Source organism: Schistocerca piceifrons, chromosome 2, assembly GCF_021461385.2.
Source record: "Schistocerca piceifrons isolate TAMUIC-IGC-003096 chromosome 2, iqSchPice1.1, whole genome shotgun sequence".
NCBI classification, from domain to species: domain Eukaryota; kingdom Metazoa; phylum Arthropoda; class Insecta; order Orthoptera; family Acrididae; genus Schistocerca; species Schistocerca piceifrons.
In genome coordinates, this window is record NC_060139.1 from 777,146,362 (window position 1) to 777,162,164 (window position 15,803).

Consider the following 15,803-nt stretch of genomic DNA (forward strand, 5'->3'; position numbering starts at 1 on the left):
TCCCCCCAAACAATGAGGAGCAACTGGGGAATGTAGAGGAAAGTTGCAATACTTGCCAACAGTGTGCAAAATGGGTGGTATTGCAGGTATTTACTTTAATCCTGGACCAAACTTTGAATGATAAAGCCCAGCACATTCAAAACCATTAGTCTTATATGCAGCAGGCTAAGGTTTTATACATTCAACAGTTAATTTGCAGAGCTATTAGTACAGCCTTTCTTAAGGAAATAAGGAGCAGCACCAGCTGATTTACTTAATCACAAATTAGTAAGTCCAGCTTAAGTATTACAAACATACTTTATTTACTTGTTTCCCCCTACTTTCCATTTCAGTGTTGAGTCCTGGATACACATAAAGCTTAAACATTAAGAGTAGTTTGACAAAATGTGCTGAACTACCAAAACTATTTAAAAAGTCTCTGAGAAGATGTGGAGAAGAGACAACAAAAATCTGATAGAAGAAAAAACTAAATAGCAGCAAGTATACGTAATAAAAATAAACTTTCGTTGTGCAACTGTCACATTCCATCAGTCAAGATCACAGACAGAACACTAACTAGTAACAGAATAAAAATTGTAAAATCAATGGACTATTTCTAAAAATATTGTTATGGTTCAATAAGTAAATCACAAACACACTCAGTTACTAATGAAAATAATTACAATCCCAAAGTAATGTCAGATGTGGACTGTAACACCATTCATTGAATGAACAGAAAGGTATGCAAGAAAGTTTTTCAATAAGAATAGTTAAGGCTGGTAGCAAAGTAATGCAAAGAGAAACTAACAAAATTATTTTCAGCATCTCTACTAAAAACAGTTCCCACATTTGGAACAATGTGTAATATGTTCCACTTCGAGACAAACGAAGAAAAAGTACTGGCTCATCAGTATTCTCTCTGTAATGTACAAGCTATCCATTAAAACCGTAATCCATTAAAACCGTAATAATAAAAAGCATTTGTTTTTATGAAGGATATGAACAAATTGGTTTTAGAGGTAGGTGTAGCTCAATTGACTATTTACTAGTTGTGAGCAAAATTATAGAATGAAGTACCAAGCATGAATTAACACTTTGACATTCAGAGACTCTGAGAAAGTCTTTGATTTAATTTAACAAAAACTGTGATAAACAACCTTTGTGAAACAGAATTTATGTGGAAGAAGTATATATTGTAAAAAAAAATTCATATGCTTCATTAACAACAAAACAATCACAATACTTCTTGATACCTTGCGCACTTCTGTTAGCGAAATGTAAGCTAGTAAATTAGCAGGACGTTGTTACTCTGGAAAAAAGCTGCTGCTTCCTCAGATACACTAAATAGTTGTTGTTTAATATTTACAGGAATACATCAACATGTTTTCAAAGAAAATAGTTACCTAAATATGTAACAATAGCCCAGTTTCCTATATATTGCTACTTATCATGCAGCTTTACAATGAACAATGCAACCTGCAACACAAATAATAGGATTTTTCTTCTCGAATCCAATTTATCACCTAATTGACAAGAAGAGAGGGCCTCCACAGCCATTTTTAATTTTCTTCTGAAGATGAAACAAGGTGGTGAGCAGGAGGTGCTAAGTGAAAGAAGGGAACTCAGAGAACTTCTTTACCATGTGTTAAAATGTTTTGTGCAAAAATTGTTTCAAACCATACCACAAGTAGGAGGATCCATGTGACCGGACGTGAGACACTCAAATTTGCATGAAGCAATGAAACACCTTTTTCATTTTTATTTTTTATTTTTGAACAATCTATTTACTAATCAAGCATCAACAGGAGAAAATATGTAAAAATGAGGACATGTGCAAGCTCTTGGAGCCAGTGGCTTCTCCTCCTCCTGGCAGGGGTGTAGAAAGGGAAGGAAGAGGATGAAGGAAAAGGACTGGCAAAGTTTAGGAAATCAGCAGAGTTATGCAACAGTTGCCCAGAATGCTGGGTCAGGAGGCTTAGTGGACAGGATGATACTTTCCTTTTCATTCCATCTGATAAGTCTCCCCTCACCCAGGGTTCTGGGTGACTTTACTGTTATTCTCTCCGTTTTATAAACCTTCCCAGGTCTTTTCTTTCATCCACTTCCTTCCCCTTCAACCCTTCTGCAAGGACGAGGAGCCACTCACTCTGAAAGCTTGCCCACTTCCTTAAATTTTGTGTGCGTTTTCTCTCGCTGCGGTTTGATGAATATATTTTTTTTTTTAATCTATACAATTAAATTTTTAAAAATCAATTACATTCGTTAAAACATCATATTAGGAATCAGAATTATGATCAACACGCTCTTCTGAAAATTTGTGATGTTAATGAAAATATAGGATGTTCATTCATTCCACTGCCATTGTTTAAGAACGATACGATGAGAAATATTTTGTATTGTTACTTCTACTGAGATTAATTAAAATAACCATAGATTAATTTCTTTTACTTCGGTGTGTGTGTCGGAGGGGGGGGGGGGGGAGGGAGTGGGGGGGGGGGGGGGAGTAGGGGGGGGGAGATAAAGTAAAAACTTTAAAGCGTAAGAACACTGTGAGGCTCTACTTAGGTCTCTCCAAACCATACAATTCTTTACTTTACACAGTTTCTTAGTATTTGTTTCTACTATCCTCATGGGTAGATGATTTATGAAACATTTAAATAGTTCCAATGATTGAAGTAATTCTAAAATAAAGAAAACTTGTTGTAAGAGTAAAATATGCTGAACTAAACTAAAATATGCTGAACTGAACCCCTTGTTTAGTGTATCTGTAGGTTGACTCTGTTGTCTCAACCATTTAATTAGCTGGACTCCAACAGTTTAAGTGTGGTCTCACCTGTCTCACATTTTGAGAAACTAGGAAGAAGTCAGACCAGTCACGTCGAGTGATAGTGTTGTCCATCACTGTTCCAGGAGGTGGATTGTCCAATGAACCATTTGTCTGTTACGATAAAAGAAGGCACCATTAACACAAACTGAACACCACAAAATGTTAAGTAAATACAACATAATTATACAGGTATGTGAGAAATACACACTTTAAAAACAATGGAAGACTTATAGAAAAAACTGGTGAAACAGGAACTATGCTCATTGTATTACTGTTATCTATAAGTGATATCAGTATCAACACTTTTTTTTTACCCACGCAGTTCAACTGCAAGAGAGAATTTCCATGGAACATTACTTTTCCATAGAATTAGAATGGCGTTTTCACAACTGATCTGGATTACTGGACAACAATGGAAACAGCTTCCTATCTGTTTACAAGTACCATGACAGCAAACATTCAGACAGCAATAAATGTTACAAATTTCAATGAATGGAAAAGCTTACTACAGCATGCAGAAATGAGGACTCTGTTTACAAGTAATGTAGACCAATGAGTTACACCAGCCCTACCCAACCAGCTTCAGTACTGCACTCATTCGACACTAAAACGAGGTTTGAGCAGTCATCAGCTCTTAGTGTATTCCCCGTTACTTATCTTAGATATGTTGCCACCTATGCATTTTTAAAGAGGGCACCTTCAAATCAGCAGACTGGGTATGGTCTAGGGAATTACAGCAAGATGAATACTGATTTCCTCTTAAGACTCTGGCATCTGACTAACAAAGACCTGTTCTAAAATCATGGGTAGCTAGGATTTGCTACATGGGTTACTCCACAGAACTGCTATAGAGTAATATACTACAGAATAGGCTCCTGACTCAACTGAGCAGTGAGCCTATTTCTTTGTTAGAATCATCAATCTTCTGACTTGGTGAGACCAGGCATTACTCCCTTTCTTGTGTCTTCATCTGAAGAGTACCAAACATCCTAAATTATTTTTTCAATACATTTCACTATATATCTTTATCTACAGTTTTTGACCTCCAAAGCAGGCTCTGGTACAATGGAACTCATTCCTTAACGTCTTAACACGCATCCTATCACACAATCTCACTTAATATCGATTTTCTGCAATATAAGAAACACTTATTTCTTTGAAAAATTGCCTCCAAAATTCAAGTGTGTCTCATAATTGAAATTAATTATAAGTCCAGTGTTTGATTTAAAATACCCACCAGTCAGAAAAATGGCGATATATTTGATGCCTAGGGAAATCCGGAAAACCTATCTCTATCTGTCAACACTGGATTCAACTGGCAGCAGCAGTGCACTGATGTGACGAACACGAGTTGTGGGGATTCACAAGCTTGCCCTCCCTCACCACCATCGCAAACCCAGAACACTTTCTAGCCTATGATACATCACTGCAATCTATGATTCCAGTGAACCTGAATTTGAAGCGATTTATGTTATTGGTAACAGTGCAACAATTTTGTTAGTAGTTAGTTTCATAATGGAAAAAAATGCAAGGTATTCACATGATGTGGGCTACAAATTGAAAGTAATAGCACAAGCAGACAAACATGGAAACAGGACAGCTGAGCAGCATTTCACACTTCCAACAACAGAAAAAACCATTCACGACTGGCAGGCTAGTAAAGTAGAACTGAAAAAAATGAGGAAGACTACAAGTGCAAATAGAGGACTGACTGCAAAATGGCCAAAACTAGAAGATGTATTGAAATGGATTCTAGGACACTATCAAAATGGCACTGGAATTAATACAAAAATATTCAAATACATGCTCATAAGCTAGCGCTACAGTCGAACTTAATGAGCTTTAAGGGTGGAGTTGGTTGGTGCTACAGGTTTATGAAGCATCATGAACTTCGCATGCGAATCAACACCAAAATATCTCAGAAAATATCACAAGATTATGAAAATAATATTTTATTTTCCCATCACTTTATTATTCAACATCAAAAGAAAGTCACTGTGGAACTATGCCAAATAGCGAATATTTGATATGCCAAAAAGGAAACTATTGCCATGAAAAGTGCTAAAACTGTAACTATAAAAACAAGTGGACATGAAAAAATGCACTACATGTTGTTCTTTCATGTTGTGCTGATGGTACTAAATTTAATCCAATCATCATTTTCAATGCCAAAATCTTCTGCAATACATTCAGGTGGTGGTGTTCACATACGTGTTAAGGGTTGGACGAATGAGGCTGGCATGAAATTACAGACTAATAGAGTGTGGGAGAGAAGGAAAGGTGATTTATTGAAGAAAAGGTCTCTTCTTGTGACAGATCAGAATACTGTGAGAGAAACTGAGACAAGGAAATACAGGGCTTGCTTTTATTCAAGGACCACTTACTTAACGATTGCAGCCTCTTGATGTATGGGGACACAAGATGAAACGATGAAACATGAGGGAGTAGGCCAATACGGAAAGGCAAAAAATGTACAAACATATGTGGAAACACCCCCCCACGAACCATGGACCTTGTCATTGGTGGGGAGGCTTGTGTGCCTCAACGATATATATAGCTGTACCGTAGATGCAACCACAGCGGAGGGGTATCTGTTGAGAGGCCAGACAAACGTGTGGTTCCTGAAGAGGGGCAGCAGCCTTCTCAGTAGTTGCAGGGGCAAAAGTCTGGAAGATTGACTGATCTGGCCTTGTAACATCAACCGAAACGGCCTTGCTGTGCCGGTACTGGGAACGGCTGAAAGCAAGGGGAAACTACAGCCGTAATTTTTCCCAAGGGCATGCAGCTTTACTGTATGATTAAATGATGATGGCGTCCTCTTGGGTAAAATATTCCCCCATTTGCATCTCCGGGCGGAGACTACTCAGGAGGACGTCGTTATCAGGAGAAAGCAAACTGGCCTTCTACGGATCGGAGCATGGAATGTCAGATCTCTTAATCGGGCAGGTAGGTTAGAAAGTTTAAAAAGGGAAATGGATAGGTTAAAGTTAGATATAGGGGGAATTAGTGAAGTTCGGTGGCAGGAGGAACAAGACTTCTTGTCAGGTGAATACAGGGTTATAAACACAAAAGCAAATAGGGGTAATGCAGGAGTAGGTTTAATAATGAATAGGAAAATAGGAATGTGGGTAAGCTAATACAAACAGCATAGTGAACGCGTTATTGTGGCAAAGATAGATATGAATCCCATGACTACCACAGTAGTACAAGTTTATATGCCAACTAGCTCCGCAGATGACGAAAAGATTGATGAAATGTATGATGAGATAAAAGAAATTAGTCAGATAGTGAAGGGAGACGAAAATTTAATAGTCATGGGTGAATGGAACTCGATAGTAGGAAAAGGAAGAGAAGGAAACATAGTAGGTGAATATGGAATGGGAGTAAGGAATAAAAGAGGAAGCCGCCTGATAGAATTTTGCACAGAGCATAACTTAATCATAGCTAACACTTGGTTCAAGAATCATGAAAGAAGGTTGTATACATGGAAGAAGCCTGGAGATACTGGAAGGTCTCAGACAGATTATATAATGGTAAGACAGAGATTCAGGAACCAGGTTTTAAATTGTAATACATTTCCAGGGACAGATGTGGACTCTGACCACAATCTATTGGTTATGAACTGTAGATTAAAACTGAAGAAACTGCAAAAAGGTGGGAATTTAAGGAGATGGGACCTGGATAAACTGAAAGAACCAGAGGTTGAACAGAGCTTCAGGGAGTGCATTAGGGAACGAATGACAAGACTGGGGGAAAGAAATACAGTAGGAGAAGAATGGGCAGCTTTGAGAGACGAAATATTGAAGGTAGCAGAAGATCAAGTAGATAAAAAGACGAGGGCTAATAGAAATCTTTGGGTAACAGAAGAGATATTGAATTTAATTGGTGAAGAGAGAAAATATAAAAGTGCAGTAAGTGAAGCAGGCAAAAAGGAATACAAACGTCTCAAAAAATGAGATCGACAGGAAGTGCAAAATGGCTAAGCAGGGATGGCTAGAGGACAAATGCAAGGATGTAGAGGCACATATCACTAGGGGTAAGATAGATACTGCCTACAGGAAAATTAAAGAGACCTTTGGAGGAAAGAGGACCACTTGCATGAATATCAAGAGCTCAGATGGAAACCTAGTTCTAAGGAAAGAAGGGAAAGCAAAAAGGTGGAAGGGGTATATAGAGGGTCTATACAAGGGCGATGTTCTTGAGGAAAATATTATAGGAATGGAAGAGAATGTAGATGAAGATGAAATAAGAGATATGATACTGCATGAAGTGTTTGACAGAGCACTGAAAGACCCGAGTCGAAACAAGGCCCCGGGAGTAGACAACATTCCATTAGAACTACTGACAGCCTTGGGAGAGCCAGGCCTAACAAAACTCTACCATCTAGTGAGCAAGAAGTATGAGACAGGCAAAATACCGTCAGACTTCAAGAAGAGTATAATAATTCCAATCCCAAAGAAAGCAGGTGTTGACAGATGTGAAAATTACCGAACTATCAGTTTAATAATCCACAGCTGCAAAATACTAACACGAATTCTTTACAGACGAATGGACAAACTGGTAGAAGCCAACCTCGGGAAAGATCAGTTTGGATTCCGTAGAAATGTTGGAACACGTGAGGCAATACTGACCCTACGACTTATCTTAGAAAATAGATTAAGGAAAGGCATATCTACGTTTCTAGCATTTGTAGACTTAGAGAAAGCTTTTGACAATGTTGACTGGAATACTCTCTTTCAAATTCTGAAGGTGGCAGGGGTAAAATATAGGAAGCAAAAGGCTATTTACAATTTGTACAGAAACCAGATGGCAGTTACGAAGAGTCGAGGGGCATGAAAGGGAAGCAGTGGTTGGGAAGGGACTGAGACAGGGTTGTAGCCTACGCCCCGTTGTTATTCAATTTGTATATTGAGCAAGCAGTAAAGGAAACAAGAGAAAAATTCTGAGTAGGAATTAAAATCCATGGAGAAGAAAAAAAAATTTTGCGGTTCGCCGATGACATTGTAATTTTGTCAGAGGCAGCAAAGGACCTGGAAGAGCAACTGAATGGAATGGGCTGTGTCTTGTAAGAGGGATATAAGATAAACATCAACAAAAGCAAAACAAGCATTTTGGAATGCAGTCGAATCGAATCGGGTAATGCTGAGGGAATTAGACTGGTAAATGAGACACTTAAAGCAGTAGATGAGTTCTGCAATTTGGGGAGCAAAGTAACTGATGATGGTCGAAGAAGAGAGGATATAAAATGTAAACTGGCAATGGCAAGGAAAGCGTTTCTGAAGAAGAGGAATTTGTTAACATAGAGTATAGATTTTAGTGTCAGGAAGTCATTTCTGAAAGTATTTGTATGGAGTGTAGACGTGTATGGAAGTGAAATGTGGACGATAAATAGTTTAGACAATATGAGAATAGAAGCTTTCGAAATGTGGTGCTACAGAAGAATGTTGAAGATTAGATGGGTAGATCACATAACTAATGAGGAGGTATTGAATAGAATTGGGGAGAAGAGGAATTTGTGGCACAACATGACTAGAAGAAGGGCTCAGTTGGTAGTGCATATTCTGAGGCATCAAGGGATTACCAATTTAATATTGGAGGGCAGCATGAAGGGTAAAAATCATAGAGGGAGACCAAGAGATGAATACACTAAACTGATTCAGAAGGTTTTGGTTTGAAGTAGGTACTGGGAGATGAAGAACCTTGCACGGGATAGAGTAGCATGGAAAGCTGCATCAAATCAATCTCTGGACTCAAGACTACAACAACAACAACAAATTTCACAACATGAGCGAGGAATGGAGCAAATGGATGATGGATGAAACCAAACATGAATTCACACCGAAGGGAGCTTTAAAATAACCTACAATCAAACAAGCGAGATAGTAGATAAAACAGTCGTGGTCTAGAGAGAGAGAGATAGCTCCACGCAGTCTCCGAAATATTTTCTTTTGATCAAAGTTTATGATGATACCAGCAGACTTCTATTAGCTAGGAATGCCCTCTTTGCTTGTGTTAGTCTGCTTCTTATATGGTCTTCGCTTGACTTTGTCAAGCATTACTTTGTTCCCAATATAACAGAATTCCTTCATCTTCTGTACTTCATCACAATTTCATTAAGTTTGCTGATAATCTCACTTCTGTTTCTTTTTGAGGCTTCTGACCAGCCTTTTCATCTTGTAGCACTTGTAACCTAGACCCTCCATTATTTGCTGGATGTATTCCAATCTCTGTCTTCCTCTACAATTGTTACCACCTACAGCTTCCTCTAATACCATGGAAGCTATTCCTTATGTCTTAACAGATGTCCTATCATCCTGTACCTCCTCCTTGTCAGTGTTTTCCATATATTCCTTTCCTCTTTGATTCTGTGGAGAACCACCTCATTTCTTACCTCATCAGTCCCCTAATTTTTAACCATCCTCCTATAGCACCACATCTCAAATGCTTCTATTTGCTTCTGTTCCGGTTCTCCCACCATAATGTGTCACTGCCATACAATGCTGTGCTGGTGCTCCAAATGTACATTCTCAGTGCTGTCTGCATTTTATGTTGTCCTTGCTCCATCCGTCATGGGTTATTTTGCTGAGTAGGTAGCAGAATTACTTAACTTCATTTACTTCATAATGACTGATTATGATAAATTTCTCACATTCTTATTTCTGCTACTTCTCGTTACTTTTGTTTTTTCTTCGTTTACTCTAAATCCATATTCTGTACAAATTAGACTGTTCATTCCATTCAACAGGTCCTGCGATTCTTCTTCACCTTCACAGACAATAACGATGTCATCAGCGAATCTTAACATTGGTATCCTTTCACCTTTAATTTTAATCGAACTCTTGAATTTTTCTTTTCTTTCCGTAATTGCTTTATTGGTACACAGATTGAACAGCAGGCGCGAAAGACTACATCCCTACCTTACACCCTTTTTAATCTATGCATTTCGTTCTTTGTCTTCCATTCTTACTGTTTCCTCCGACTTTCCCTATAATGTGTGCTCATTAACCCCTTCCATTTCAACAGTGAGTGGCACACATTATGAATTTTGCTTTTCAATCTGATGTAGAGCCTACTTCGACAGTTTTTCGCAGTTATTACATTCAAGTTAGTAGGCGTGAAATGGTTAGTTCTTGACGTGTAGTCCTTTCTTAGGAACAGATTCTAGAGCCTTTAGAGGAATGTCTAAGAGAAAAAGAGGATGACAATGATTTGGATGATGACAGTGATTCATTTGTGGAAACAGTCCACCACGAGAAGCTTCAAAAATTAGCATACAATGAGAAGTTTTGTACTGTAATGCTTATGGAAACATACTTAAATTAATGTGCACTTTTTGTTTTAATGTATACTGTAATTGTTGGTCAGTGGCCTCCCAATTCTTTGCGGCATGCTCCCCACCCTAGCAGTGGCAATTTAAATAAGAGCGCACAGAGATGCCCTGTGTCTGCATTCATTTCCATTCATCACATTTGTAGTTGCCCCACACTTTCACTGAGGATAGCAATGTCATCAGTGAATTGTATCACTGATATCCTTTCACATTGAACTTTAATTCCACTCTTCAAACTTTCTTCTTCATCAGTCATAGCTTCTCCCCTGCAGAGGTTCAGCAGTAGGGGAGAATGGCTGCATACTTACCTTATACTTCTCTTGTTTTCCCACTCTTACTGTTGTTCCCTCTTGGGTCTTGCATACACTTTCCCTAGAGCTTAAACTTATTTATAACAGTTATTACTGCAAAATCAAGATGTCAATAAATTTCTTGTTGTGATAAACAACCTGGAATTCTCACCGGCAGAGAGAGATGATCAATGGCTTATCAAAATACCCATGCAAATGACGGATATGATAGGTGTATCCAAGATGATAGGGGTCCCCTAAATGAAAGGGGTAATGGTAATGTTCATGGTTTCACATGACAAAGGAGGCTCACAGTGCTGTGGTGTATCAACTGTCATGATGCCACCTCTCATAAGAGTAATGCTACACTAATAACCAGGGTTGGCCTAAGCAAGTAGATGAATACATGAGAGTACCCAAACAACTAGTCAAAAGTGTCATGGGCGGGGGATGGGGCAGTGGGGGTAAAGCATCTAACGTGTGCAGTTTACATACTGCCTATATGAACACAAGTTTGACAAACAATTGGTTTGTTTATGATATAGTGATTTGTAAAGCAACATGCTCATTTTGTGGTGCCTGGGTTGGTGATGTATTCCATTTAAGGGTACAGATTTTTTGTGGGGGTAGGACAGTGCTTGACTTCTCTACAAGGTGGTTTATAAAATGTACACAGGAGACCATGAGGTATTGAGAATGGGCCTTTATACAACACCGACAGAGTAACCTCTGTAGATATGATGCCTAGCTGAAAAAAGATTCTGGCTTAAAGCTTCAGACCGGCACCAAATTGAAGTGCATGTTGTTTAGATATATCAATGTTTCTGAAGAAAAACTTTAATTTGTTAAAAAAAAATCTTAGAAAATTACAACTCAGACTACTAATTTCGTGTTCATGTTTGTGCCCCTCTGTTCTACCATTGGGCAGTCAATCAGCTCTTCCACTATTTAATCATATACTGTGCCATGCTATAGAAATGAATATTACAGCACATGGTGTTTACTTTACCACAGTGTGTAAGCGAGAAGGTGAATAAACTTTGTATAACTGGGCAGAAGTTGCCAAAGATGACACAGCTGACTGCATGGCAAGCATAGTAATGTGGAACTCTTGCAGATGCACACAGCTTGCAGAACTGTAGTGTGTGCAGGCTCGATGCTCTCCTTCTACATCTCAAGCTGCATTATCATGTAGCTAACTGCCATGTTTCTTTAACCACTTGAAGGGGCCATTAACTTGAATCTCAATCACTGATTGATTGCCTTTGTGGGAACAAGTGAGACTGAACCACATGGATGACAATTGACAAGGAATGACAACCACTCAACTGGCTTCGACACACAAATGCTGTGTTCTAATGTATATGCTTTTCTGTGTTCCCTGTCTAACATCAGAAGTTAAAGGTTTATGATTCATTTATGTTGTGTACACTTAACAAACGTGAGTGGGCCTTATGGTTTATGTTAATGTATGTTCTTGTGTCATTTTATCATGTTTTGTTTGTTCATCTTCCTAGGTGAATGTGTAACATAACAGTAGAGTGATATATTTGACATAGGTGTATTTCAGGAACAGTCCAACACCAGATCATCAGCAGCTGAGTAGTGAAATATTTTATTTTTATATCTGCAATTTTATTTTAGTTTCTTCATAAGATGGAGATTGTACACTGCATTTTGGCTGGGGAAGTTCATCAAAAGATTTAACAGATACTGAAAAGAAAAAGTTATTGTTTGGTTTACACATCAATAGAAAATACAGTTGGCCCAGTCGATATTTTGTGTGTGTGTGTGTGTGTGTGTGTGTGTGTGTGTGTGTGTGTGAAGTACAAATGTAAATGTACATCTAGTTGTGCGAAGTTTTATCAGCCAATGTTGTATGGATCCCAGCACGGCAAAGACTTGAAACATTTCAATGGCTATTTATAGCCAGTTGCCTATTTGGCTTCAAACACTTGAGGGGGTACTGTGGTATCATAGATCAATATCAGCCCCACTGCCATCTCACAGGTGACAATGAAAATGCACATATCCAAAAGACACCTATAGCAGTCACACAAGGACCCAGCAGATTCAATGATGTGCGCCCACTGAGCAACGCCTTGTGCTGCTGCTACAGGATCTTCGACGGCAGTTGCACAGCCAATCTCAGTCCCAGTCGTCGACAGCCCTCATTCAGCTTTTGACAGTTCACTCCTACGTTAATAATTGGAGCCTCATCTGCATGATGCAGTTTAGTTTGCTTTTTGTAATACTTGGATTTTATTGCTGTTTGTTTCTTCCCAATGTTTGGAGAAAGACAAGTTAAGTAAAAGTCCTGTTTATTGTATTTATGTGCTCACTAATCATTTCTGCTCCAGTCCAGTTTCCCTATGGTGACAGCTGCTGCATCATTCTGCAGTACACAACAGGTCCCATGTCATAAACCAGGGTTGCTGCATTAGTAGCCAGTGACCCTGACCAATACACCTAGGAAGCAGTTGACAGTAATTAGTTGACTGCCAAGAACTTCTCAAACTGCCATTCTCAATATTTTCTTGAGTCCTAACTGTATGTTGTGGCCAGAGGTGGAGAAAACCCTTTCTTGAATTACTACCTGCACCAAAAACATGCATTAATTTTGCACAACTGTGGAATCTCAAATTCACGAGGCAGATAGTCAGACATTTTATACAGAAACAGTGCAAAAATCTAAATTTGAATTAAGAGTTAGGTAAAAGAACATCCTGCAACTAATCTGATCTTAAAATCTAAAGTATTGGACAACTGATATAGTCTATGCTCAACCAAACTAAAAGTAAAGAAAAAGTTACAGACAGTTTTCTGTAAGAACTTGAAATGTGTACTTATTGACAACCATAGTGCTATTTTGTATCAAATATTGACCCCTTTGGGTTCATTCTCTGATAAAAATACTCAAAACACACAGACACGCTCCACTGCGTGGGCATCTTGCTGTCTGATGTAACAGTGCAGATGCACAGTGAGTCCACATACGAAAATATTTCAGGACTAAAATTATTCTTTAAGTAATAGAAAACACTTGTAATAAGCTATGTGACTTTGGATTACAGTGCTGCAATACTTCATTACTGATATTTAAAATATTGCTAGTACCTGTGCAAAAATTCTAGTATTTATCCTCTTCTGACAGACAACAAACGTCAATTTTGGGCTGTAAGATGGATTGATATTCGGAAAACAACTTATGAATTGTGGCACTTCATAATCTCGACACACAGATAACTGCCCATCACCTATGCCATCTCGATAGATTATTATCCTATCAGGAAACCTGTGATTCACCTGAAACAATATAAATATTGTAGTTGCACAAATTAACTACACTTACGCTATGTTTTACTTAAATGAAATATGATAGTACATTAAGTCACAGTTATCACAAACGATACACTAATAATGGAATCACTAAACAGTGTTGCAGTAGCAGTAGATGATACAACGCACCAATGGACATAGTGGCAACCCACCAGACAGCTGAGGTTGCCACTTTCATTACTGCAGATGCTGACAACTGGAAGCATGGTTGAGCTAGCTATTACAACCTTGACACATGCACAAAATACACAGAGCACAGAAAAATTATCCAATGTGGGTAGCCAATTCAGTCGCCCACAGCTCACTTGAGGACACAAAGTACGCATCCAAATGAAATAGTGTGTTTAATAGTAAACAATGACTGACTGCAAACCAGAACGTCAAGGAGTTCAAGATATGTCTATGATAGAATGCGTTGAGTTACAGTTAATAACTAAATTTGTATTTTAGTATATCTATATGCTGTCCTTTTACAGCTGAGTTCACACACCAGAAATTAATTTTTAGTTTATGAACAGAAGTAAGAGTGTGACACAGAAGTGAAGCAAAAGAGTCATGACACAGATGTAAGAGTGTGACGACATGACGCAAGAGTGTAGCATTTCTGCACTGTTTAAGTGGTAAATATCTACGGCATGGAAGGAATACGCCAGAAGCTTTAATAAGTTCAGCTTTGCCAACTGTCAATTATTCGCAGATGTCTACAGAACAGTCATGGATAAGCAAAACATTCTGATAGCACATTTTTTTGTGGATCTCTGCATAAAAGTCCACATGAGAATACTAAAAAAATGTAAATAATGAGCGTATGTTAACTGATTTGTTTCTTTCCAAAAATTGCAATGACACAAAATGTAAATATGGCTGAAGTTAGTGATTTAAAAAGTTCTTAACAGTGTTTTTTCCCAAATTCAGATTCTAATTAAAATATGAGTCAACTTGCTTAACTTGTTTTCATGATTTAAATTTACCATGATTTTCTTATAGCATTCAGTGCACTCAAATGAATAGTCTACCCCATACTTAAAATATTATTAATATTATTATTATTATTTCTTTCTTTTCTCAGACGTTATGTCTGGTCAAAAATGGAAAGTGACACGGACCTTGATCAAGCGTGACTTCCTTTTAACTGTACGGTATATGTTATATTGCATTTAGGAACTTTCGGGTGACTGAACATGTATCAATAATTACGGATTTCTGTAGTTGTATATATAAGTTTGGATGTAGCTGTATTGCATTGATGTACTGGTGGATATCGTGTGGTATGACTCCTGTAGTTGATAGTATAATTGGTATAATGTCAACTTTATCCTGATGCCACATGTCCTTGACTTCCTCAGCCAGTTGGATGTATTTTTCAATTTTTTCTCCTGTTGTTTTTTGTATATTTGTTGTATTGGGTATGGATATTTCAATTAGTTGTGTTAATTTCTTCTTTTTATTGGTGAGTATGATGTCAGGTTTGTTATGTGGTGTTGTTTTATCTGTTATAATGGTTCTGTTCCAGTATAATTTGTATTTATCATTCTCCAGTACATTTTGTGGTGCATACTTGTATGTGGGAACGTGTTGTTTTATTAGTTTATGTTGTATGGCAAGTTGTTGATGTTTTATTTTTGCTACATTGTCATGTCTTCTGGGGTATTCTGTATTTGCTAGTATTGTACATCCGCTTGTGATGTGATCTACTGTTTCTATTTGTTGTTTGCAAAGTCTGCATTTATCTGTTGTGGTATTGGGATCTTTAATAATATGCTTGCTGTAATATCTGGTGTTTATTGTTTGATGCTGTATTGCAATCATGAATCCTTCCGTCTCACTGTATATATTGCCTTTACTTAGCCATGTGTTGGATGCGTCTTGATCGATGTGTGGCTGGGTTAGATGGTTCAAATGGCTCTCAGCACTATGGGACTTAACAGCTATGGTCATCAGTCCCCTGTGTTAGATGATACGGGTGCTTGCCATGTAGTGTTTTCTTTTTCCAATTTACTTTCTTCGTATCTGTTGATGTTATGTGATCTAAAGGGTT

At 38.0% G+C, this 15,803-nt stretch overlaps 1 protein-coding gene across 1 annotated transcript in view; it reads right to left on the reverse strand.

Annotated features, from left to right (window-relative positions):
- The window catches only part of LOC124776941 (piwi-like protein Ago3), a 219,971-nt gene that overhangs the window by 24,689 nt on the left and 179,479 nt on the right, over positions 1-15,803 (reverse strand). Inside the window, exons 15-16 of the mRNA XM_047252163.1 lie at positions 13,544-13,732; positions 2,813-2,917 (exon numbers count right to left, since the gene is read on the reverse strand). Coding sequence (XP_047108119.1) covers positions 2,813-2,917; positions 13,544-13,732 — 294 coding nt within the window. The remainder of the gene's footprint in view (positions 1-2,812; positions 2,918-13,543; positions 13,733-15,803) is intronic.